The following is a 23982-nucleotide window of genomic DNA, read 5'->3' as shown; positions in this document are numbered from 1 at the left end:
ATAAATTTTTTACTCCATACTATGTCCTTTATATTGTATTATTGAAATGGTCAGATTATTAGGTTAAACAGACATCTTAAAATATTAATTCCCAAACCTATTTTTGGATTGATATAAACTTAAGATTGAGGGTGTCAGTTTTAATATTTAATCTCTTTTATTATATTTATTCATTTTTTTTTTACAAATTCGTAGTTTGTAATTTATAGAATGCAAGTCTAGTTAATGCTAAGTTCTTTTGATTCCTTGATAAACATAATGTAATTGTTATTTAAGAGTTCTTAAAACCATTAGGATCTTTTTGTAGAAATTAAAGCTTAGGTTAGGTATGATTAGCATTTATCCATTTTTAAAAGTATTTAATTCCACCATAGTTCCTGATTTATTAATTAAACTTTTAATTTATTAATTAATGAGTTATTTATTTATAAATAATTGATATTTATATTAATAAAACAAAAATATTTTACTCATATTTTAATTTATCATTATTATTGTAATATCACTATCATCTTTTATAGTATTCTGAACTTAGATTGAACAATAGAACTTTAATATGACTTATATAACGCAATAACATAACTAAGCTTCGTAAGGCGCCTAGTACCTGTTGTTCTTTATTTTACAGATGATTCTTTTCATACTTCTAGACCTACCAAAATTGTCGCTTTAGAGCTTTTCCTTATTTAGTTTTGATTTATTCGAGCCTTGTTGCAGGAGGTAGCGCTTTCAGGGATTGGGATTATGCTTTTTAGCTCTACAAAATAAAAATAGTAGGCCAAAACATTATTTAATTCAATAGTTATTCAATGATATGGAAAACTATGGGTCTGATTTAGTAATAATTTAATTGAAATAGTAATTTAGTAAATTGTTTGTTATTGATGAAATTTATAGTGTGGTGATCCAATACATAAACACTATTGTTTAATGTGTGTTTTATTTCTGTTCACCTATCCAGCCATCATCTAAATTAAAAAAAAAAAAATTAATCATTTTCAGTTAACTTAAATTCTAAAATAATTTTAAACTTTTAACTTTGAGCTACCGTGTTACTGCAGGACTTTTATTTTGTGGCAGTCCCACATAATAAAACTTAACCTCTTCCCCCACCATCTGTAGAAATAGGTTTGTTACATTTAGATAATTTTCTGTTCCAAAACACAGTGCTTTTGGCTGCTGTTGAGATTTTGAATTTATTATTTGAGGTTGGCAGATGGGGATCCATTGTGCCGCCATTGTAATTACTGTCTTTTTATCTCAGGGTTGTAATAAGCCACCAAAAAATTTCAGTTGGAGTTTTCCCTTCTGCTAGAAGGAACCTTATGACAAGGGATTTTTTATTGACATATTTAACAGAAGCAGATACTACGAGACAAGTTTTAGTACTGATGTGGGTCTTCGGTGCTCGTTATGTTCAGGAGACCCCAATACCCCTCAATTTTGCCAACTTTGAAAAAAAAAATTCACACAGCAGGGCAGTCCAACAGTACTCTTACTTTTTGGATATGTCTCATATAATCTCAATTTTTTTTTTGTTCATTATGTATTATTTTTAATATATCATTTAATTTTATTTTTATTATATAGTTTCATTGATAACATTCTAAAAATCAAACTTTAATGTTATACTATACTATACGGTGCTATTGCCCTTGAAGGGCATGGGCCTCATCATAGATTGCCAAGCTAATCTATCGGAGGAAACTGTCTTCATCCTATAACCCCAAGTCTGCGCAGGTCAGCCGATCCTCCATCAGACACTACACATGTCCGAGCCACCTTAGCCTTCCCTTTTTTATTACACTTACTATGTCTGGCTGACCATTTAATGCTATTAAATCTTAATTTTTTCTAATTTCCTACTCTCCTTCAGAGTATACTGGTTGTTATATTATCCTGAGTATCTTTCTTTCCTAGGTGTGTAGTCGTTTCTCCATCTCCTTTGTCAGGACCCATGTCTCGCCATAGGTGACTGTTGGGCGATTAATTGTCTTGTTAACGATGACCTTTAATGTTATGACTGGATAACATTTAAGCTTAGAACATTGTACTAAAGGTCATTTCTTAATTATGAGAGACTTAGAACCTTCACAAATATGAAACAAAAAAAACAAACTTTAAAATGGTCAAGGGTTCCAAGTATTACTCTTGTGGGGTAAACATCTATTATAGATAAATAGTTGCAATTAGAGGTTAGGTTTCAATATGAATTTATTAAAACATTTTATCTTATTTATACCTAAAAATCTCTTTAGAATTTCTCATGGTAATCTGTGACTTCTTTCATTGAATCTGAATAATCATTTATTCGTTTTTCTTTCATAATTTTAGATAAAGAAAGGATGCCATGATGTTAGCAAGTTTTGATTGAACTTAACTCGATTGGAGCTGATGTTCTTTATCGTTTTTATATTCTTATTTTATTGAATCAGGTTGTAACACCTGTACTCTTTCCTCTTCTACAAATTAACTTAATGATCCTCTTGTAATAGTTTTGAACTGTTCAGTTTTACATGTTACTATGTGCACTATCAATATGTTGAAACTTTTTTTAAAAAAATTATCAATTACTATTAAAAATTAATGATAACTGTTTAAAATCATTGTCAAGTTAATTTTTTTATTAAATTTGAAAACAATATTTTTTTTAACTATATCATATTATTATATAATTATTAAATTTAGAATACAATTTTTATCCATCGTTATAATATATTATATCGAAGCATGATTAAGAACCCGATTACTCTATAGATTATGATGATCTGGAGTCTACGGAAATAGAGTCTTTAATAACTGATGAGTCCTTTATGGAAGAAAAACCCAAGAAAAATCGTAAATCTAAACTGAAAAGGGTGACTAAAAAAATCCGTCATGATGCTGAAAAACTTCAAATAAGTGCTATGCATGATTGGTTCATGAAGGCTATTGGAAATGAATCTAATGTCTCCTTTGAAAGTACAGAGAGATCCAAAAGTAAGTATAACTTAGTAAAAAAAAAAGGAAAAAAAGAAAGAAATTTAAAAATAATGGTGATATGGGATTAAAAAGGTTATTTTCCACGGTTATACACCTCATCCCACCACAACTGGACAAAACCAGTGGAGACTTTAGCTTAATAACACTTGCATTTTATTTATTCAAAGCTTACTAACTCTATCCTTATCTCTGTCTTCCCTTAAAGATGTCAAATTAAACGTTTTATATTATAACCTTTCGTGTTTTCAGAATGTTTATATTTGCGATTGATGCCTTACCAATTTTTTTGAACAAACAATTATAGATAATATTTTGGATATGTGTTCTTTTGCATGACATATTACACTCAGTGATGTTTCATTCAAAACTGTCTCTTTGCATGAGCTTTTTCAGTTGTTCTAATTATAGGTTTCTTGCCACTGTTTATCAAAAGGCTTTTTCTCTGTGATTCAGCTTTTATCACTTTTAATATTAATATTTCTAATATTTCTTACTAACTCTGAATGGTTTGCTACTAACACTTATTGGGTACTTCCTCATTATTATGAAATAATTCATTTAATGATTGAAAATATATTAACCTGCTGTCATTCTATTTATAACAAATTATGTTTAAGTCATAATTAATATAGACAATAATTTATAATTTTTTTAATGATTTAATCTACTATACTACATACTTTTTTTTAATGTCCTTTTCCACTAGAACAAAGATTCAACCTTTAAGATAAATATATTATTCTTTTAACTTTTATTTTGATTTATTAGCAATTTAATATATTGAACTGAAATTATTTAAAATAAATAGTTAGTCTGTTAATCTTGATTGTTGATTATAAATGAATTTTTATTATTATTAAAACAAGTTTTGTGTTTGCTTTGTAAAACTTAATTCACTTATTAGTTATATTCTGAAGAAAAGTTAATTGTTAAATTTATCGTAGCCAGTTTGTTTCATTCATTGGTTTTATTGACATTAAAAAATAACTGTTGTTAAAAATTTTAAAAACAGTTAAAAAGCCATTGTAGTTTATTGTTTGATTTTGTTCAAGAACATTGTACGAATTTCCGTAGGCATACTCAGTGGAGGCAGCAAATAAAAAAAAAAATTAATTGAATAAAAATTAATTTTGTCCTCTAGCAAATAATTATAATAACTAATAAAGCACTGCTATAATTATATATAATTTTCTTAAAATTTTGGTTTCATTCGTCTTTTCCGTGCTGAAATTTCACAACCTGGATGACTATGGCTTGCCCCCCCCCCCTCCTAGATTAGATCCTGGGTATGCCCTTGCTGATTTCTAAACCTATTAATAAAGATGGTATCAATACCTTTTTAATTTTTGGCTATCTGATATAGTTATCGAGGAATTAAATTTAAGATTTTTTTTTATATTCCTATTTTCTTTCAAAACAAACTGAGGTTAAGAAAAAATCTCAAAAAAAACAAAAACCTTTAAACATTCCATAATCAAGCACAAGACTTAATTAAAAGAGGGAAAAGTATTTTACTTCAATTTACTAGTATATCTAATTAATGTAAAAGTGGCTGAATATTGATATATGATTACCCATATCTGAATTTGATAAACTAATAGATATACGTTTAAATTCAATGGTTTACAAAATCATGATAATAAAGTGCATCAAAAAAGAATATGCAGTCCTCTATATTGTCATATCTGTACAGTCCTTGGGAGGGAGGATGCAATTCTTCATTGCAGGCATAATTATGTTCTTATGCCTTAGTTTTAATTCAGACCTATAAGTGATTTATCTTATTCGGGATCAAACATTTCAAATTAGAAGACAACAAGCATTCTGAATGCCAATAAACTAATCTGAGATTTGATGAAAAACAATATAAGCAAATATGCCGCAATAAGCAAGTAGCTCAGTTCTAAAAAAAATTGGCAAATAAAACAAAAACGTTTTCCGAATTCATTTTTTGAGATAACTTTTTTTTTTTTTTAAATAAGTTTAGTAGCACTGAGAAATCCCACTGGACCACCTGCAACCCGCCCTAGCTAACTTCTCATTGCACCAACGCTCAAAATATCAAAAAAAAAATTTTAGGAAATAAAACATTTTTAGACAGAACTGAATGCTAATAATAAAAATATACAGTGTTACATAATTTAATAAAAATAAAAATTTAATCATCCTGCTGCCCAGTATCTGTCATATGGACGTACGGTTTCTGTTTCTGAAGAAGTCTCAGAATGTTGAGATTGTTGTAGAATCTGGGTTGCTCCAACTTATTTCAAGATAAGGGGCTACTGTCCTTTTTGTATCAAAGTCGAGTGGAATTGTTCCTATCTAGAAAATGTTGGAACTAAAGGCCCGAGTCTACAGATAGTTGTGTTTAAACATTAAAAATAATTAGTAACCATGCTTTTTTACTTGTTCTACATCCTGATTAGATTATCTAATTTTGCTCTAATATATATTATATAATATTATTTATCTATTATTATACATAATATTATTTGGTTGTATCTAGTGAAATATCAATTATTCAGGATAAGCTTAATAAAACATGAATGAGTATAATATAATTTCATTAGCTGATTAAATTATATTACATTGATTAAATATATTACTTGGATTCTATGTAATTCTTCCATTATATGAGCTTTTTAAGCTCTTCCAAATCCAAACCCCTCTCCCAAAACCTGAAAGTCTGATAGGATATGAATTTTTGAAAGCATTTAGTATCACATCATCAGGTTGTTCACTGAGTTTTTACAGTGCTGTTTAGAAAATAGCCAATGATCTTGAAAAGTGGTATTAATTACTGATTGGCCTCACACTGGCACTGAAATAATACAATGTGTAAACCTTGGGGCTTGACCTTAAAACAAACATTTAGTTTGTAATGTAGTAACTCTTTTTCCAAACTTTAATATTAAATTGCAGTAGAGTCTTAATTATCCAAGCTTCTGTATCATCTGAGTTTAAATTAAGGGGAAAAAAATTAAGAATTTGGTGCAAATCATGATCATATTCTGTCGGTAACAGTCATACATTAATCAGAACATAATTTACCTCTTCACTAGTTTTTGAGTGTGTGAGTTACATCCTAATTTACGAAGAATTGAATTAATTCTATTATCCATGCCTATACCCCTTAAAACCACTCTATTCTTTACTTTTCTGTAAATATGATAATTATTTGCTGAAGACTTTAGAAGTTTTTGAAAAATATTTAATTTTTGAGTGTTTTAAAGGTTTGTACTTATGTGTTGTACTATTACTTTATTTTATTTTTTATAATTTCTTTATTTTGTAACTTAGTGTAAAAATACAGTGATACTAATGTTTTCATAATTTTATTGTATTCTCTAATTTTCTTTTCTTAAGCCTCTTATTACTGTTCATCTCTGTTATCTGATAATTTGCTTATCCGAGGTAATTGCAGTCCTCATTGACTGGGTTAATTAAGACTACTGTGATACTTCATTTACTAATTATTGAATTGTATTTTTTCTTTCACTCATATTTTATTGATTTCATATCTGGAACTGACATTTCATATTTATGCCGCTTTTGTTTTGGTTTATATTAAAATGGAAAGAACAGAAAAAAAAGATTTATTCTCGAACAAAGATATATTAAAACTATTTATAAGACAACTATTTCTGACCAAAAAGACCTGTTACAGCAAATAATTTTTTAAAAAAATTAATTATGTACATAATTATAAAAAATTGATAAAAAATAAATAAAGAATGGTATAAAAATATACTCACTACTTCACTTAATTAACTTGAATTTTAAAACCTAATACAATGTTTAGTCTTTATATTAACAAGAACTTCATAGTTTTAAATATATTTGTGGAAGGTTAATAGTTTACTGTATGTAATTAATTGTTGAATGATGGTCCAGGTACATTCAAGAAAGGTACATTAGGCAATAGAAAAACATATTTATCTATTTTAGTATATGATAAGTTGTACAAAAGATTATTTTTACGAAAAGGAATGTAATAAACTAAAAAGATATAAATTTAAATTAATAGATTATTAACTAATAACAATTACAGTTGTTCATTTTCAATTCTATGACTCATTTCAATAGTTATTATTAGTTGGCATTCTTGTGATTTATATTTATACTCTTTTAGTTTATTACATTCCTTTTATTTTATCAGTTTTTTATTTATAATCTTTTATACAACTTTCTATGCATATCCTTATGTCTTATTATGTTTTTTAATGTTTGCATCTTGTTCTTATATTAATTCTTATGTTATAAATATGTTCAAAACAAATTTACAACATATTACAAAGGTCATATAAATAGATTAGCTATACAATTCAAATTTAAAAATCTGTAATTAAAACAAACTTTATTGTTTTTTGAGCTAAAATTTAGATTTTTAATAGAAGATACTTCCTTCTTTGTGTCCACTACTCCTTGCATTTGATGTAGAATTGACCTTAAAGGTTTTAAAGAAATCCTTGGAATGAATTTCTTTTTCATATTCATCCTACTGAACAACAAACTTATAATTTTTGAAATAATTCTGATAAAGTTGGAGTTTCTCTAATTATCTTGTAGTCTCGTCACTCATAGATGCTGAATAGGTGTAGATATGGACTACCTGATGGTCGTTCCCAATGTTGGAATTGAAGCATTTAACATTCATAATGAAAAGCTGGCCATTATCTTGAAAATAGAGTAGCCACTTTCTTTGCCTCTGAGTGCATTATTACAGTAACTCAAACATATTATAATCTTAAAAATATCACTTTTTAAAAAAAAATATAATCTGCTTATTGCTTAATTAATCTAAAAGTATAACTATTAACCCATGCATTGTGTTTATTATTATATCATTGAATAGTAATTCACTGTAAAATAATAATATATGAATACACTAATTGAAGCCATTTTTTATTCATAAAAGTTAACATTAAGATTGTTTTAATTATGATGAAATTAATATCAAAATCATCCTTTTTAAAACTTTAGCTTTTGTTTGAGCACTAATAAGACTTTATATATTACTATTTTTTGTAAAAAAAAAATCAATTTAAAATTGTTTCTTATGTTTTTTTTTTACTATTAATTTTATATAATTTTTTCACTAAAATAATCGTTTGAATAACTTTATATATATTTGTATGTGCATGTATAAACTATATGAAGGGTCTAGTGAAAAAATAATGAAATTCCATATTTGGTCGAAAAGAAGATTTCTACTGCATATTTTAACTATTTAAATGAAAAACTGCCCCACTGAAAATTGTGATTGATACACAATGATAAAATATATTGTAAAGTAGAAGGACAATGAGGTTTCCCTTTAGTTTAGTATAAGTAGCTAGTTTTCTTTGGGGACATTATTCCTAAAGTTTTTAAACTTGTCAATATAGTTCAGGAGGGTTTCCTGATGAACATACTACAAGCCATGATGGGACGGACATAGAGTAAGCTGGGTGTGAGGAAGGTAAAATAAGAACAGTTACGTTTTATGTTTTTCTTCTAATATCTCATAATGTATTGGTTCTATGGATAAATTACTATTACCAAAAATTAAGACAAAGTTAATACAAAAACAGTCAGATTCAGTTTTTCATTAATGTCCTTAGTTTATGATTGGGCGGGAATTCCACTCTTTATCAAATTACCATGTATTTTTTTCTTAGAAACAATGCATGGAGCAGTTTGTGAGGAAGGGTAAGTAAATTCCACCTAAATGGATTTTTTTCACGTAAATGGACATTTACAATAGAAAAATTAATTATGGGAAGGACGAGGGCAGTTGGAAACCTTGTGCTTGAGCTTTCTAAGCTTTCGAGAGCTGTGTCAATGCTGGGAGTGGCTTGATAAGGATTGTTATGCAAAAGATTTGATCTAATATCTGTTGAAGTGTTTGAAGGGGAGGCTTATTCGAAGACTCATTCATATAATATTGTATTTTCCTCATAGTTCATTGCTGTATGGTTTCACTTTAAAATAAATAATTTATTTACTCAAACTCTAAAAATATGGAACCTCATTCGTTTTTCCTCTGAACCCTTCATATGTATTTTATATTAATTTAATTTAATTTTCTATTATATTTATATTTATTCAAAATTTAAAGATGGTGGAAATTCAGTAACACAATACAGTGTTGGAGCTTTAACAGTATTAGCTCAGTTATTGGCACCATTGCTGGACGTTGCATTTGGAAACCAAGAAAAGGAAAGAGTTGTTACACTTCTCATAAATTTGATGTACAATGTTACACCATACCTTAGGAACCATACGTAAGTATAAAGTAACTAATTTTCATTATTTACTTGATATTCATATCACATATTTTTTTAAATACTTTAATTTATGTTTAATATACAAGAAATAAGTCGGTCCTGTGACAAGTAAAGGAGGGGTGTATGCAGCGAAGGATGAGTTTGATTTTTGAATAAAAACAATATTCTTGGGGTACAGTCTGGTCAACACTAGTGATTAGATGATTTATTTAATCTTTATGAAAATTAAAATCAAATAGGATCGCAAATGATAGTTATTTTTTAGAAAACAGTCAGAGTCAAGAAGTAATTAAAAACTAGAAAAAAGTAAACAGATTTTTTTTCATTTTAAACCACTCCTGTGTAGGGCATCTTCATGGCTAAAACAGCTGAAGTAAAATTAATGATCAATTGCTGATTTAATAAAAAATATTAATAATCAACTTATTTACTTTATTTTTATTTTTTATTACTTTGATTCAGAAAAAGTAATATTTGGAATTATCATCAGGGGCAAGTCAACTATCCATTACTTTCTAAGCAGAATTAAATACATCAAAAAAACTTTAGACAAAGCTCATATAAAAAAAAAAAAAAAAGTTGCATCATAGTTAGAAATCATCTAAAAGATCAAACTTTACAAAAAATAGCGGTTTCATTAAAATTTATTTTATAAATGAGAAGAACGAGGAACCCTTTAAATAGGAAATGTTTTATAAGGTCCCCATGATGATTGACTTCAGTTAGTCCGATTAAAATTGAACAGAGTTGATTGAAATCGATACAGTAGTTATAATAGAAACACATCCTACAAAAAGTGGAATCCAATAAAAGTAGAAACAAAAATTAAATATGAGGTGTAGATAGTTGACCGTAGATTAATGATTGGAGAAGTTTGTCGGGGGTTGCTGTCAGCAAAGAACAACATAAATAAACAAAACCATATTTATTTATTTATTGTATATGGTTTTGTTTATTTATGTTGTTCTTTGCTGACCGCACCCCCCGACAAACTTCTCCAAAAATTAAATATGTTCTTCTGAACTGCTGATTGCCTTTAGGGAATGCAGCAAGTTATTTAAAGTGGGATGCCATGTATTTGAAAGTATTGTAGGTTCATTCAAGTAGTCTACAACTGGCCAGGTTCACTTAAAGTTTGTTTGAATGGCAACGTGATCATAATTAAATTTCATGTTCTTATCATTATTAATGAAGATGAAAAAAAAGTGAACAATTTGATACCTCTCATTCACAATACCATAACAAGAATGTGAAGAAAAAGCTGCGAGAGGAGGTTTGTCCGAAAATCCTCCCCTTGTGTTCCCTTATTTATCATAATTTTATTTTTCTTCACTAATTTGTATCTTTTTACCAAATAGAGTAGTGCCATAGTCTGTCATCCCCAAAAATTCATTTCTCTATTTCAACAGTAAGTAGAAGGGTTTTAATAGAAAATCAGAAGTAAGTTAATATTGAGCTAGCTTGACATCATGTTATACTAAAACTTTTTTTTTTGGCCTTATAGGATTCTGAAATATTTGTCATATAAGAGTTTGAAATAATCTTTTTTTTTTTACTGAATACTATACTTCATCGGCCTTAATTAGTGAATAAGAAAAAAAAATTGTAAATCGTAAAACTCAGTATTTATGTTCAATATTAGTTTTTATTACGGTGTTGAGTAAAAATTTTCAGATACAATTTTACTTGTCTTGATTGTACTCTTTTATGAGAGAGTTTTATACGCCTCCTCAGTATGAGTCATGAAGGCTCCATTTTAAATCTGAAAATGGAATAGAGTTCATACAGTTTAAAAGGGAACATTGAATTGGATAATTAATTATCAATTTCAATAAAGAAGTTGTTGCGGTTTAGTCTAAAAAAACCTAAATTAAGATTTTGAAAAATTATATCCTGGCTGTTTTAATTTTTAAATTAAAATTTGGTTCTAGACCGAGGAATGCAGGAAGTTATTATGCATGCTCACAATTGTTGGCAAACCTCAGTTCTTATCAGTACACCAGGAAAGCTTGGAAGAAGGATGCAATGGAACTATTTTTTGACCTTGCATTTTTTCAAATGGAGTTGAGATCTCTACAGCACTGGCGTGTGATCGTAGATAATTTAATGTCTCAGGAAGACTCAACCTTCAGGGAGCTTATGAGTAATTCATCTCTTTGAAAATAAAAATTCATTTTTGATAGATTTTCTTTTTTTATTCAATGCGATTTAATTGTATTTAACCTGATTTTATTTTATTTTTTTATTTCAGACAGAATATCGGTGGCTCCAACAAATTCTCTTAATATATTCTCCAGTAAAGATCAAGAAAACGAGCAAAGAGCACAGTTGTTGAAACGATTAGCATTTGTGATTTATTGTAGTGACACTGATCAATTTTGCTCTCATATAAAAGAAATTCAAGGTATTGTATATTAAATTAAATTGATGTTTCCATTATTTATTTATTTTTTTTTTATAATTTACTCATTGAAAAACATAATGCAACCCTTTGCAATATTTTATTTCTGAAGTAAAGCTTTGAATGAATCTTCAAGTTTAATGTATTATCTGTTGGTAGCTTCAAGAATCAAAAAAGGTCTTTGAAAACTCACTATTCCAAGCACTTAGTTTTTTTTTTTTTAAACTTATTAGCAGACAAATAATTCATCAAACTCGATTCACTCTAAACATCATTTTTGTTATTGTCTTTTTTCAATATAATAAATTATTCGATCAGTACATGAAGTTTTCTATCTATTACTTTAAAGCCATTGGTAAATAAGCTTTTACACTTTTTTCAAATAAAATTATTGTGTGTAAAGTTTACTTAACAGGTTTTAATTCTGGACTACTCAAATTATGTGGTCATTTATGATTATATTAATATTGGTATACGTAATAGATATTTTATGTAATTCGATTGAAATGCAAGCATACCTACTAGTACTTAACTCCTTCAATACTTATGGGCTAGTTCTCATCACTCAAAACTTGAAAAGTTTTTGAATTACTGCTCTTTACCAATTATAAATATTTTAAACAGTCTTCAATTTTATGTATCATATTAAAATTTATTTTAATTTTCAGAAAGATTATCTGATTGTATAAAGATGCCACAAATTGTACCAGGACTAGAAGCCCAAGTTTTTCTATGCCTTAGGGTCCTTCTTTTGAGAATGACTCCAGCTCATATCATTCCATTATGGCCAACAATTATCAGCGAATTGGTTCAAGTTTTGATGAACATCGAAGAGGATCTGTTGAGTGAGAGTGAAGAAATGCGGTTAGCATTCTTTCCATTTATTAGTGTGAATTTTATATTATGTAGCTGAACTGTTTTTAACGGAGCAGGAATAATTAATTTAATATTTATTATTCTCAATTCCGAAGTTTTTATAAAATTATTAATTTACAGGAAGGAATATGACGGTAATGGTTTGCTTTCGATGGGATGGCTTCAACTCCAGTTGGCGGCTGCTAATTTACTTTTCCTTGCCGTTCAACTACCGGCTGACAGGCTACCCCAGTTTCAAATGTATGTTTTAATTTTATTGTAGAGGTTATGTTTAAATAGTCACATTTTATGCACATTTGACTTAGATGGATGGTTTTTAATATCCAAATGCATAAAATCACGTTTAATATAATAATCACAAGATTTATTTTAGTTTCCATATAGTATAATTTGTATTTTGGAATGTATGGATGATTACTATTAAATTGTTGATTATAAATGTGTATTATTTTAGGTATCGATGGGCTTTTGTTGGAGGTGATATTACATCATCAAACAATAGTAATGCAAGTCCTGATTTTGTACCACACGTTACTAGGATTGCCCAACTCATGGGCAAAAAGGTAATTATTAGTTTATTCCATTCACCAGTTGTTAGTCCAGGAGTAATAATTTATTTATTTTTTTTAAACTAAAACCTGAATGAACATTTCAATACGTTAATGGGGAAAAAATTTTAGAAACATTTTAGACAAAATCACTTTGTAGTAAATAATTTTTTTTTAAAAATCAAAAATAATACTTAATCGTACTTATAAAACTAAACTAAAAATTGAGATCAATCTACAATTTTCCACCAAAAAAAGAAAAATTTTAATTGTGAAGTACGACTAATTTTAGACATAAAATTACAGAACTTATAATTGTTGTATGAACTTCAGGACTTGAATAGTGGTTTTTGTTAGTGCTTACCAACAATAAAAATGTTATTTAAAAATAATAGAAACAATTAGGGTTTATATATAGTATTATATATAGAGTGGGTCCCATGGTGGGTGAAGCCATAAGGTTAAACAATTTAATCAGTAATTGATTAAAAATAAAATAATTACTCTCACGAGTATATTGCTGAATAAAAAGCTCAAAAGTATTTTTGAGGTACTAAACCAAACCTTATATATATTTTAGGATAATAGAGTTGTGGAGCATCTTTTATGAAAAATGTTCATTTTTTTAATTTCTTTCAATTTTTATTTCTCAATTATGGATTTTTTTTTTTTTAATGTGTTCTACTTATTGTTTTATTTTTCTAGTATGGAAAAAAATTAGAAGCTTTACCTACTCCCCTACTTCCGACATGCACGAAAGTTAAAAGTCTTGAGGACTTATATCCATTCTTCACAGCATTAAGTACAGGAAAATATACACCTCTGTCTGTAACTCAATTAGAGCACAACTTAGAACTTGATTTTCTCGATGTAATGCCTCCTGGGCGATAGCTGGACAATCTTTATAGGTAACGAGGAAGTAGTATTAATTAATATATTTTATTATTATTTCTCTTTCCTTCAAGGTGTATGTTACCTAAGAACACTTACATTGTACTTTTTTCTATTAGGAAATTTCTTTTTGTCATTATTGTCAAAACTAACAAAAAAAAAAGGAAGAAAAAAATATAAAGGGATTTATATAATAGTGATTAGATTTTAAAATAACAATTTTTTATATCAGTTGATTTTATTTTTATGAAAACAGTATTAATGTGAATGGCAATTAAGAGTTTCATTCATATACAAGTTTGAGGAAGCTTATATTTGCTAATAATCATATGATATTGATGTTTCAAATGAGTAGAAATTTAGCCTAAATATTTTTATTTTTTTTCATTTTAGTTTTCAGAATTATGCTATTCACTCAGTTTAATTCCTATTTAAATTTCTTTTGTTTTTTAAAGTTTTCCAGAACTTAATTACTGGATTGAAGGAAAAGTATCATATTATACTTCATGACATAATTTGTTGATTTTTACCAATTATTAATAGCATATAGAGAGCAACAATGTATGGTATTTCGTAAAGGAAAAGTATTTTAATTTTTTTTTTAAGACCCTTGAGAAATACAATTTTCTCATCAGTAGAATGTAAACTATAATGTTATATGTTTTCGGTTTTCATTTTTAGTTTCTGAGAATTTATTCATTTTCTTGTAAGTAAATTATTTTAAATTTAAAGTTGCCTTATATATAAAATAAAAAAGGGTTATATTTTATTGTATCAAGATAAACATATGTATATATTGTAAATCTTAAATTTGTAAGGATATTAAAAGTGCCTATATGAAAGTAATGTACATAGTTTTAAAAGAACAAAAAGAACATTCCTGATGATTATTATTATTTTGTACATAACCAGTTGTACATTTGTTTATTATAGTGATAATTTCCGTTATTTATTTTCATAATCATTAAGATTATTATTTTATACTTCACTATCAGTGATTGAAGCTTTATCGGAATTTATGAACTTAGGTTTTGTTTGTTGTTGCTTTTTCTTTTTAGTTGTCTTCCATAAATCTTCCATGTTGTTACCATAAATTTTATTTCACTTCTTTGTTTTTATCTTTATGAAAACTTTAGTAGATTTAAGGTTTCGTTACTTGTTAATTATGAGTGCAACGACTAAAATCACGTTGAAAAAATATACACAAAAAAAAAAAAATTATATGGATAAATATTTGTATAGACTTTACCTAGTCTAATTTACAATATTTGAGAATAAATGTCATTGATATTTTTTGTGTTGGATGAATGTATTTGATTGTTTAGTAAATGAAGTATGCTGATGTTTAAAACATGCACTTCTCATTTTATTATTTATGAATTAAGCAATGATATAATTATTTCGACTGGTCTTTTTGATAATGATATGCTTAAATTTGTGAAGAATATATTTTTTCATACTTATTGTGATATATCAAAAAACCACTCAATTTATTTGAAATGTTAAAATATTCACCTACAATATTGTGATTTTATTTGTACAAAGTATTGTTACGATTTAATTTGTTAAAATTAAATAATTGAACAAATAAATGATTATGTCAATATGAGTTGTTCTTATCTCTGCATCTTATGTATATACACATATATATTTTTTTAAACAACACTTGAATAATTTAGGATCATTGTAACACAGAAGCAAGTCTGTCAAAATGTTTAACTTATTACACTAAGTTTACTTTCCAAAACATTTTTGTCTATAAGTATGTAATACAATGTTACTTCTGACTTTTTTTTTTTCTTTAACCCTTTCTTTTAGTTGGAACTCATCCGATTAGTTGTGACTTCCTTTTTAATCTGTTTTCTGTAATTTAGTTTAATTATTACTGGATAGATTTCCATGTAATAAAATGTGTAATAATGTGAGTGAGGGCTAGGAAGCTTCTTGTAGACCTTTAACTAAGGCATTCATGGTTAAAACAATATTCCTACTTTAACCTTAAAAAACCTAATTTTAGGAAGAACATGGTTCTAATTAAATCTAACCTTTACTTAACATGAAACTTTTGTCATATTAATACTTGTTTTGATTTTTAAGAAATCACACATTTGTATGATAGTGTATGTTATTTTCTCAATTTGTTAGTCTTATGGCAAAAATAAAATGTATACATTAATTTATGTTTTATCTACATTTTAAAATGAATAATTAAAATTTTAATTTTCAATGGTACTACAGAAAATTGATAGTATCAACATTAAATGTAAGAATTTGAGAAGACTGGTAGTTAGTAATTTTCATAAATAAAACAAAAGTTATTCCATTAATATTTAAAGTTCAAAATGAATATGTTTATAATAATCGAATCATATATTATTCAATTTTAAAGTTGTATATTTATTACTGGAAGATGACTAATACGTGTTGAAATGGCAGAGAGCTAAACAAAATTTTAGAAACCAAAGTTCTGCATTATTGAACCATTAAAGGATATATCTTGTTTTTGTTTTGCTGTTTTTATTAATTTTTCAAATATTTTTATAAATTGAAATATCATAACAAAAGACACTTGACTACGGACTAGAGATTCATGGAGTCAATCAAAAAACAAAGCTACTATATTAGTTATAATTGTATATACTGGGTTTACCATTAATCTGTTCACTCTTCTAACCTCTAGGGGAATGATTTGAATTTCTCTGGGCCATAACAATGGCATGTAGTTACCTTTTTCAAGATGTTAATTTTCTGAAGTCCAGTTCTTCTACTTGACTGGAATTTCTAATAGAATAGGTTACTTTTTCTCTTAACGTATTATCATAGAAAATCAGACTTTAAGATGAATTCATATTGGGAATTTTTTTTATCAGAGGCTCCCTGCAAGAGTAAATCACCGAAAACAATTTTTTTACAGTTTTAAATAGTCTAAAAATCGAAATTTATGAAACAAAATTGTTTTAGATACCAATTTCCTATAAACATCCATCATTAAAATTTGAGTTTCTTCAACAGGCCAAGGAGATTTTAATGGCCATCATGATGATAATACCTCAATCATGATGCTTGGTTCTAATGGGAAATTGAATTCTGAAACAATTTTGTTATTTAGGATTTTTTTGCACCGTTTGCATGCAAATCAGTTAATAATTGTTGGGTGTTTACATCTTCAGAACACCTTTGATCAAAAAATTTCCCAATGTGAATTAGTCTTATAATCTGTTTCACTAGTTAAAGAATAATATCAATATCACGATGCATTCAAAAGGCGAATGCCATTGTTATAACCCAGTGAAAATAAAATTTCCAAAAATTTTAGAGGGTATTGAACCCTTTTTTTGAGAACTCAAAAAAAAAAATTATTTTGACAAATCTCTTTGCAAGCCAAACTTACCACTTGTTTACTATTTTATTATTATTTTTTTTTAACTCAATCTGCAGTTGAATTTATGTCTAAAACAGAAGGTGGTTTATGTTCCAGAATACATTTTATGATGGCTGAGTTTCCTTAAATAAATACCAATGGGGAGAGTGGTATATTTTTAAGATGGTTAACTTTTTTAATTTTATAGGTAGTCATCTATCAGGCACATTAAAAAAAAATTAAAGAAGAAGAAATGTGTAGTAATTTCTGGAAGCAAATCTTTATATCCAAAAACTTCATTTCCAAGAACTAAAGGCCATCAAATAAACCATTCCACAAGCTATTTATCTCCCATTTATAGAATTTAAAAAAAATACATTGGATGAAATTTCAAACACAGTAAAGAATAAGAATATATTTGTTTTTAATCGACATAATATAAATTAAAAACTTATCTTCTAATAATTATAGGTCAGTTGATGAGACAGACCATTTGAATATTATTCACCAAGTTAATTATCAAATATTTTCCATGTTTATATATATCCATTATTGATTGCTAATAAAAATGTGAGATGATTAATTACTTATAACAGGCAAAGTTAAAATTACTTTATTGGGAGCCAATTTGAAAAGAAGACATTGGAGCTATTTCAATGAGGAGAAATCATAACGATAATGGCTATTTCAGCCGTTTTGGAGAAAACCCTAAAAAAAAATTATGTTTAGTACCATTCCCACTGGGTCGATTTTAACGAAAAAGTTGCGGTAAAGTTCCAGGCATACACCTGCCTTAAATGTGATTTCACTTTTTTACGACTTTGCATACTGGCCTATTTATATTCTTAAAATGAGCAAGATACTTGAGAATCTGGTGGTCCCGCCTTGGAGCAGACACATCAAGATCGAGCCATAAAATATGGTGGTACTGTAAATATCATCCTGAGAGTACGCTGTGGTATAGAAGAGACTACAGAAAGCTACGTTATGATTTTTCTGTTTGATAAAAACTCCACCTTCGATTACCTGTGGGGACTAAGCCCACTTCGAAAGTGAAGTATGAAACTCTCAGCAACGTATATAGCTTAAGAAGGAACCTCCTGGACCAGATAGTGAAGATTCGAGATACCTTCTACGAACAAGATACTGTGGAGACAGGTTTTCATACTGGATGTAACTAGCCAGTGAAAGATAAAGCCAATGCTATTGCTCGGAATAAATGTGAAAAACCGATATGCCCGAGGGAAGTTGTCAACTACCTTGGTATGAGATACTTCAGAAGTAGAGTGACACTAGTCCTAATTATAGTAAGTCGTGTAGGAGTGTCTTAAGGGTTTGATGACACCATAGCCATCAGTACGTTCAGTTTCGTATAATGCTTATTTCTGACAATAAAATTCAGCATAGAAGGATTAGACAGGCCTGATCTGGGCATAACTATTTAAAACAGAGTTGTTTTGGATATCCTTAGTTATGTGCCCCTAGCTTGGAACCTGAACATGAATTCCCACCATCAGAAGTATAGGCTAACATCGACTCAGGGATTACCTTTGCTTCCAGCCACCAGGAAATACCAGAGATAATTAAAAACATATCGTTTTGTTCAAGTGATGATATTTTCTCCAATGTTTGTTTCTGGTGTATCGAAATATTGATATCAAATAAATAATGTCCAGAAAGGCAGTGGGTTTGATAATCGAAACTGGTTTACCCAACCGTCTAATGACAGCTTCAAAATGAAAAGCAGACATCGGTGTTTATATTGACAGATACCAGTTAAATTAATATTTAATCATCGATATTGAATATTATAATATTAATATTAGATATTGTATTTAGAGCCGGCTGTGGGTGACCTTTCCGAAATATTATATCTCAACTTTATGTCACGGTTGGACACAAGGTGGCTTCTTCTGGATTACTATGTCCCTCAATTGTTCAAGGGGCACGAGTGCTTTCTGTGCTTGTAGAAACGATATTGATCGCTTATGCCGCAGTTGTACCGTTGTTACACTATCTGAGGCATTGAGGACCAAATTCATGAGCGAAAGTATTCTCTTAGCCCCTGACCAAGGACAACAACCTGTTCCCAGGGACGTTTTGATACTTCCAATACCCTGCTTATTTTTGGTCCGATACTTGCGTTACTTCAAACGATACTTTCTATTCAATACTTTAATGTTACTGATAGCTCCTGTCTGATATTTGTGATACCAGTATCGACACTAAGTACTCGATACGATACTGATGTTCAAGTGTCGATACTTTTCATCAATTATTCCCGGAGTATACTTGCGTTTTATCCTGGGTGGAAGTAGTTTTATTCGATACTATTGGGAATCTATATTTTAGTTAAAGTTTTTTATCAAAAAGGAGTATCAATATTTCTATGATATGGCAACTTCCCAATCTGTTCTACACAGACCTTGTGCCCCATTGAAAGATCGTGAACTTATCTTTGATGAGAAGAGAGGAACTTAGGCCCCAGTCGTGGCTGTATAGAGGGGACATTTTTTTAGAATGAATTACCGACGAAAACTACAAAAAGAAATGATAAAACAAATGGATTTCAAAAATGAGTTACATTTTAATAATAAATCTATCTACAAAAAAAAGACCATGCAGTGATTTTGTATTCGATAAGATGATTTAGAAAGCATTATTTCATTCTCTTCATTATTCTTATTTTGTTCATCAGACTGTTATTAGGCAAGAATCCGATAAATATTTTTTCATTTAGACATTATTAATATAAAATTCATTATATTTTTTATAGCTTATTTGTAAATATTTTTATGATGCTTTAATCATTTACTAAATTATGCAAGACACGATAAAAAATATTTAATTTTTAAAATATGCAATAGGATCGTAAAATAAATATGTGTATATTTTTATTACATTGTATGTATTAATGATCTATGAAACATTGGTATCTTTCAAATAATATAATACATCATTTATTATAAGTAAAATTATTAATAATTTAGTGATACTATATTAAATTTGTACTTTATATATGAGATGTTCAGTGCAGATGTTGTGTAACTATAACTTGGAATTGTTCGGTTTTATAAACTTTATGGAAAGTAATATAAAGTTTTTAGTGAGAATAACTGTATTTTTTTCCCTGTTAACAAGCATATCTTAGTATTTAAAGTATTTGAAGTCAGTGTGTTTAGTAATTTACTAAACAATTATTTTTTATAAAAATTAATTTTAATGACAACAGAACGATTTACACCACGTTTGCTCCTAACGGCGCATATGTACTTTCAAAATAAACTTGTAAAATAGAGAAATAGAACATGTGATATAGTCATGATAAAATAACAAGTTTTCACTTCTTGTTTCATGATGAATATAGAAGAATGAAAGAAAAATGAAGCTAAAAAACTCGTACGTTGGATATAATTCTGGGATGAAGGTGACTAGTATTCCTTCTTATTATACTATATTACATATTAAGTTAAAAATTATTTACTTCAATTTCAAATTTTACGTAATACTGTTTATATAAAATAACTACTGCTAATGTTATATAAAATAACCACTGCCATAATGGTAATTTTCAAATACGTCCCAAAATAAAACATATCCCTCTAAAAAGCTATGAGAAAAGTAATGACATGTACAAGAAGGTGAGTTTTAAAATATATAATAAAATTTATTTTATTTTATTACATGTAATCAATTGTGAAACATAACTTTCTTGATATGTCAAGTTCCAATTATAATTTTTCAAATCATAATTAAAAACAAAACGCGGGTTTAGTCCACTGCCTTTTATAAATGTTATATATGTCATATGAATCTGTTCAGTTAATTACTATTATAATTTTCTTCTGACTGATTATCTGCAGTTTGTCATTATAATGTCAATATCATGGTATTTTGTTTTTTATGATTACCGTAATCTAATAATTTATGATTGATTTAGATTTTCGGAGTATTACTACAGATAATGGAAACAACCTCTAACTCATGGGTTCGGAATGAGTTCTTGTTTGTGCACCATATTTTGAGTAATTAGTACTTTTGGGATTTAGAATATCGACAGTTTCTAAATTATGCCGAAGAATAAAGGTAGGTTAACATTAGTTTAATGGTAAAATAGTAAATTTATATTTTATTCTTTTGTAATTATTCATTATCGATTCCACATCATTAGTTTATTTGTTATTATTACTCAATAAACACTTATTAGGGTATTTTCCAACCTTTCATTCACTATTTTCTTTAAATTTTGTTGTTTATGCCATTTGTTATTGTAATAAGAGATATAAGGATGTTATGTAGTAATCTAACCTAACTTGATTTGGTTTGATATTTTTTATTAAGATGATTTTCTTTTTTAGGAAAGGGAGGTAAGAATCGTAGGAGAGGAAAAAATGAAAATGAAACAGAGAAGAGGGAATTGGTCTTTAAAGAAGACGGACAAGGTTGGTAATGTGTTGCAATAAAGAAATAAGACTATTTTCTGCATTTAGGTATTTGTTAAGTGATGAAAATTTTGGTAATATTGAGCGCTATATTTAAAAGTGAGAGTAATTTCTCTTTGTGAAGTTAATGTGCTCCGAGTGATATTTTACTCATAACCTTTGTTCTACAATAATGTTTACAATACGACATATTTATGTCAATCTAATTCATGGTGTATAATTCAGTGCAGACTGTGTCTATTATTTCATGTTTGAAAGGACAGTGCTCAAATTCTAAACTTGGGTGGGGCAATACAGGCAGTGTTGGTTGCTTATTAACAATCAGAATCAGAAAGTGATGTACCTGATGTTGAAATACTTCGATTATTATTTAAGGTTCATATTATGTGTTTAAAATCACTAGTGTAAAAGTGTTGCTTACATTTGAGGTGACTTAATTTGAAGCTTTCTGTCTGAAGTATTTTTTAAATATAGCTTAGTGTTTTCTTGCTAGATTACTTCAGTTTAATAATTTGATCACCATGGTAGTATTTTGTTTACTTACATATTACATTTTCCTGATATAATTTATAATGGGAATAGTTTTTACTCAGAAGTCTTATTTATGCTTTAAATCTCATGAATAAAATACATGTTATTTATTGTAGAATTCTGTTGACTGCTTAGTTTTTGTTTATATTAAAGTAAGTGTAGAATATGTTTTTATAATAATACTCTAAACCTTACTGAGGGTAGTTCCGAAGCCATCGTGCTATTTATTGTTTTATAAATTCCAACCTAATTTTCTTATTTCAATAGTTTTATGAAAAGTTGAATTATCGATTTGGAAATAAGAAAGTACTTCTTTCGGTTTAATGTAAAGTTATGATTTTCCTAAAGTGATATTAATTAAAGAATTGCTCATTCTGTATCATTTAATTTATTTATTTTAGTTTTTTTAATGAAATTAAACAATTGTAGAAATTCCTGTTTTGAAATTTACTTTGATGTTAAAAATTCTCAAACATCTCTAATCACACAATTAAAGTTATTTCTTGTGTACTGCATTCAAGATTGGTTTTACAAATTACTATAGGTCATTGACTTTGTAATGTTTATCTTGTATATCTTCCCTTTAAATAGATTTTTATCTTAATCATATTCCTATTTTTCGTGATATACTTATTATTGTAAGTTATAGAAGTAAATCATAATAATGCAGTTTTTTTTTTCGTGATCATTTTAGAGTGTGGTAATGTAATAAAATGTAATGTTTGAAATTTTACATCATGTTTTGAAATTTCATATTTATTTTATTTTATATTATTCCAAGTTACATTTTCTTGTCCACCAATAACTTAAGTGTGCTATAAGTAGTTTTTGATAATTCAATTTACCATCTTGATGGTTTCGTTGAAATTAATTATTAGGCATTTCTCTTTAAAGCATTTCTTTTCTGTTTTAATGGCTTATTTTCATAGTTTTATTAAAATTAATAATTAAAATGCTTTTGTGTTTAGAATATGCACAAGTTACTAAGATGCTTGGTAATGGTCGTCTAGAAGCAATGTGTTTTGATGGTGTAAAAAGGTTGTGCCATATTCGAGGCAAACTTAGGAAAAAGGTAATTATAATATGGTGTGTGTATAAAGGTTATATTTAATTTGCTTCAGTTTTAATTGCTTTATTTTTATTGCAGGTATGGATCAATCAAGGAGATATTATTTTAATTGGGTTACGAGATTATCAAGACACTAAAGCCGATGTAATTCAAAAATATACACCAGATGAAGCTAGAAATCTTAAGACCTACGGAGAATTCCCAGAAACAGGTTTTTATAGAACTTTTCTTTTTAATTTATTTTCTGTTAGCTTCAAATAAAGGGAAGAAATTAAGTGGGTCATGTTTTGGATCCGCCAAGTGTCACTAAGGTCATTATTTCTTCATGGTTAAGCACTTTTAGTTTGTATATGGTCAAAGAAAAGAGGGGTAAAGGGTATATCTGATCGGGTTTAATATTGAAAATGATTTATTCATGATTTCGTGTTGAATATTATATTTTGGGACATGTTTTGAATGAAGGATTAAACTACAGCTTTTATTAAAAAAAAAAAAAATTAAAGAATTATCTTTTTCTTAAAAATAGTATTGATGGAAGGAGTAGCCCATTGATTTTTATTTATAAAAAATACGTATTAGATTTTGAAATAAAATCTTATAAAAAATAAAACA

The 23982-nt window shown here is 27.8% G+C and overlaps 2 protein-coding genes across 3 annotated transcripts in view; both read left to right on the top strand.

Moving 5' to 3' along the window:
• The window catches only part of LOC106678875 (protein dopey-1 homolog), a 46364-nt gene extending 30610 nt beyond the window's left edge, over positions 1-15754 (top strand). Inside the window, exons 25-33 of one of the 2 annotated variants that reach the window (XM_024360664.2) lie at positions 2758-2979; positions 9083-9248; positions 11183-11394; positions 11503-11655; positions 12321-12516; positions 12649-12768; positions 12983-13091; positions 13782-13984; positions 14423-15754. In XM_024360664.2, the coding sequence (XP_024216432.1) occupies positions 2758-2979; positions 9083-9248; positions 11183-11394; positions 11503-11655; positions 12321-12516; positions 12649-12768; positions 12983-13091; positions 13782-13967 (1364 nt within the window). In that variant the 3' untranslated portion in view covers positions 13968-13984; positions 14423-15754. Of the gene's footprint in view, positions 1-2757; positions 2980-9082; positions 9249-11182; positions 11395-11502; positions 11656-12320; positions 12517-12648; positions 12769-12982; positions 13092-13781 lie in introns of both variants that reach the window. The other variant, XM_067049418.1, reaches the window with a different exon arrangement.
• A 4860-nt stretch (positions 15755-20614) lies between these two features.
• eIF1A (eukaryotic translation initiation factor 1A) overlaps positions 20615-23982 on the top strand; it is a 5964-nt gene continuing 2596 nt past the window's right edge. Inside the window, exons 1-5 of the mRNA XM_014417697.3 lie at positions 20615-20755; positions 21269-21414; positions 21687-21770; positions 23270-23373; positions 23449-23581. Coding sequence (XP_014273183.1) covers positions 21399-21414; positions 21687-21770; positions 23270-23373; positions 23449-23581 — 337 coding nt within the window. The 5' untranslated portion in view covers positions 20615-20755; positions 21269-21398. The remainder of the gene's footprint in view (positions 20756-21268; positions 21415-21686; positions 21771-23269; positions 23374-23448; positions 23582-23982) is intronic.

Source organism: Halyomorpha halys, unplaced genomic scaffold, assembly GCF_000696795.3.
Source record: "Halyomorpha halys isolate HHAL.00 unplaced genomic scaffold, Hhal_1.1 Scaffold165.1, whole genome shotgun sequence".
Classification (NCBI taxonomy): domain Eukaryota; kingdom Metazoa; phylum Arthropoda; class Insecta; order Hemiptera; family Pentatomidae; genus Halyomorpha; species Halyomorpha halys.
This window is presented reverse-complemented; position numbering and strand designations above follow the sequence as displayed.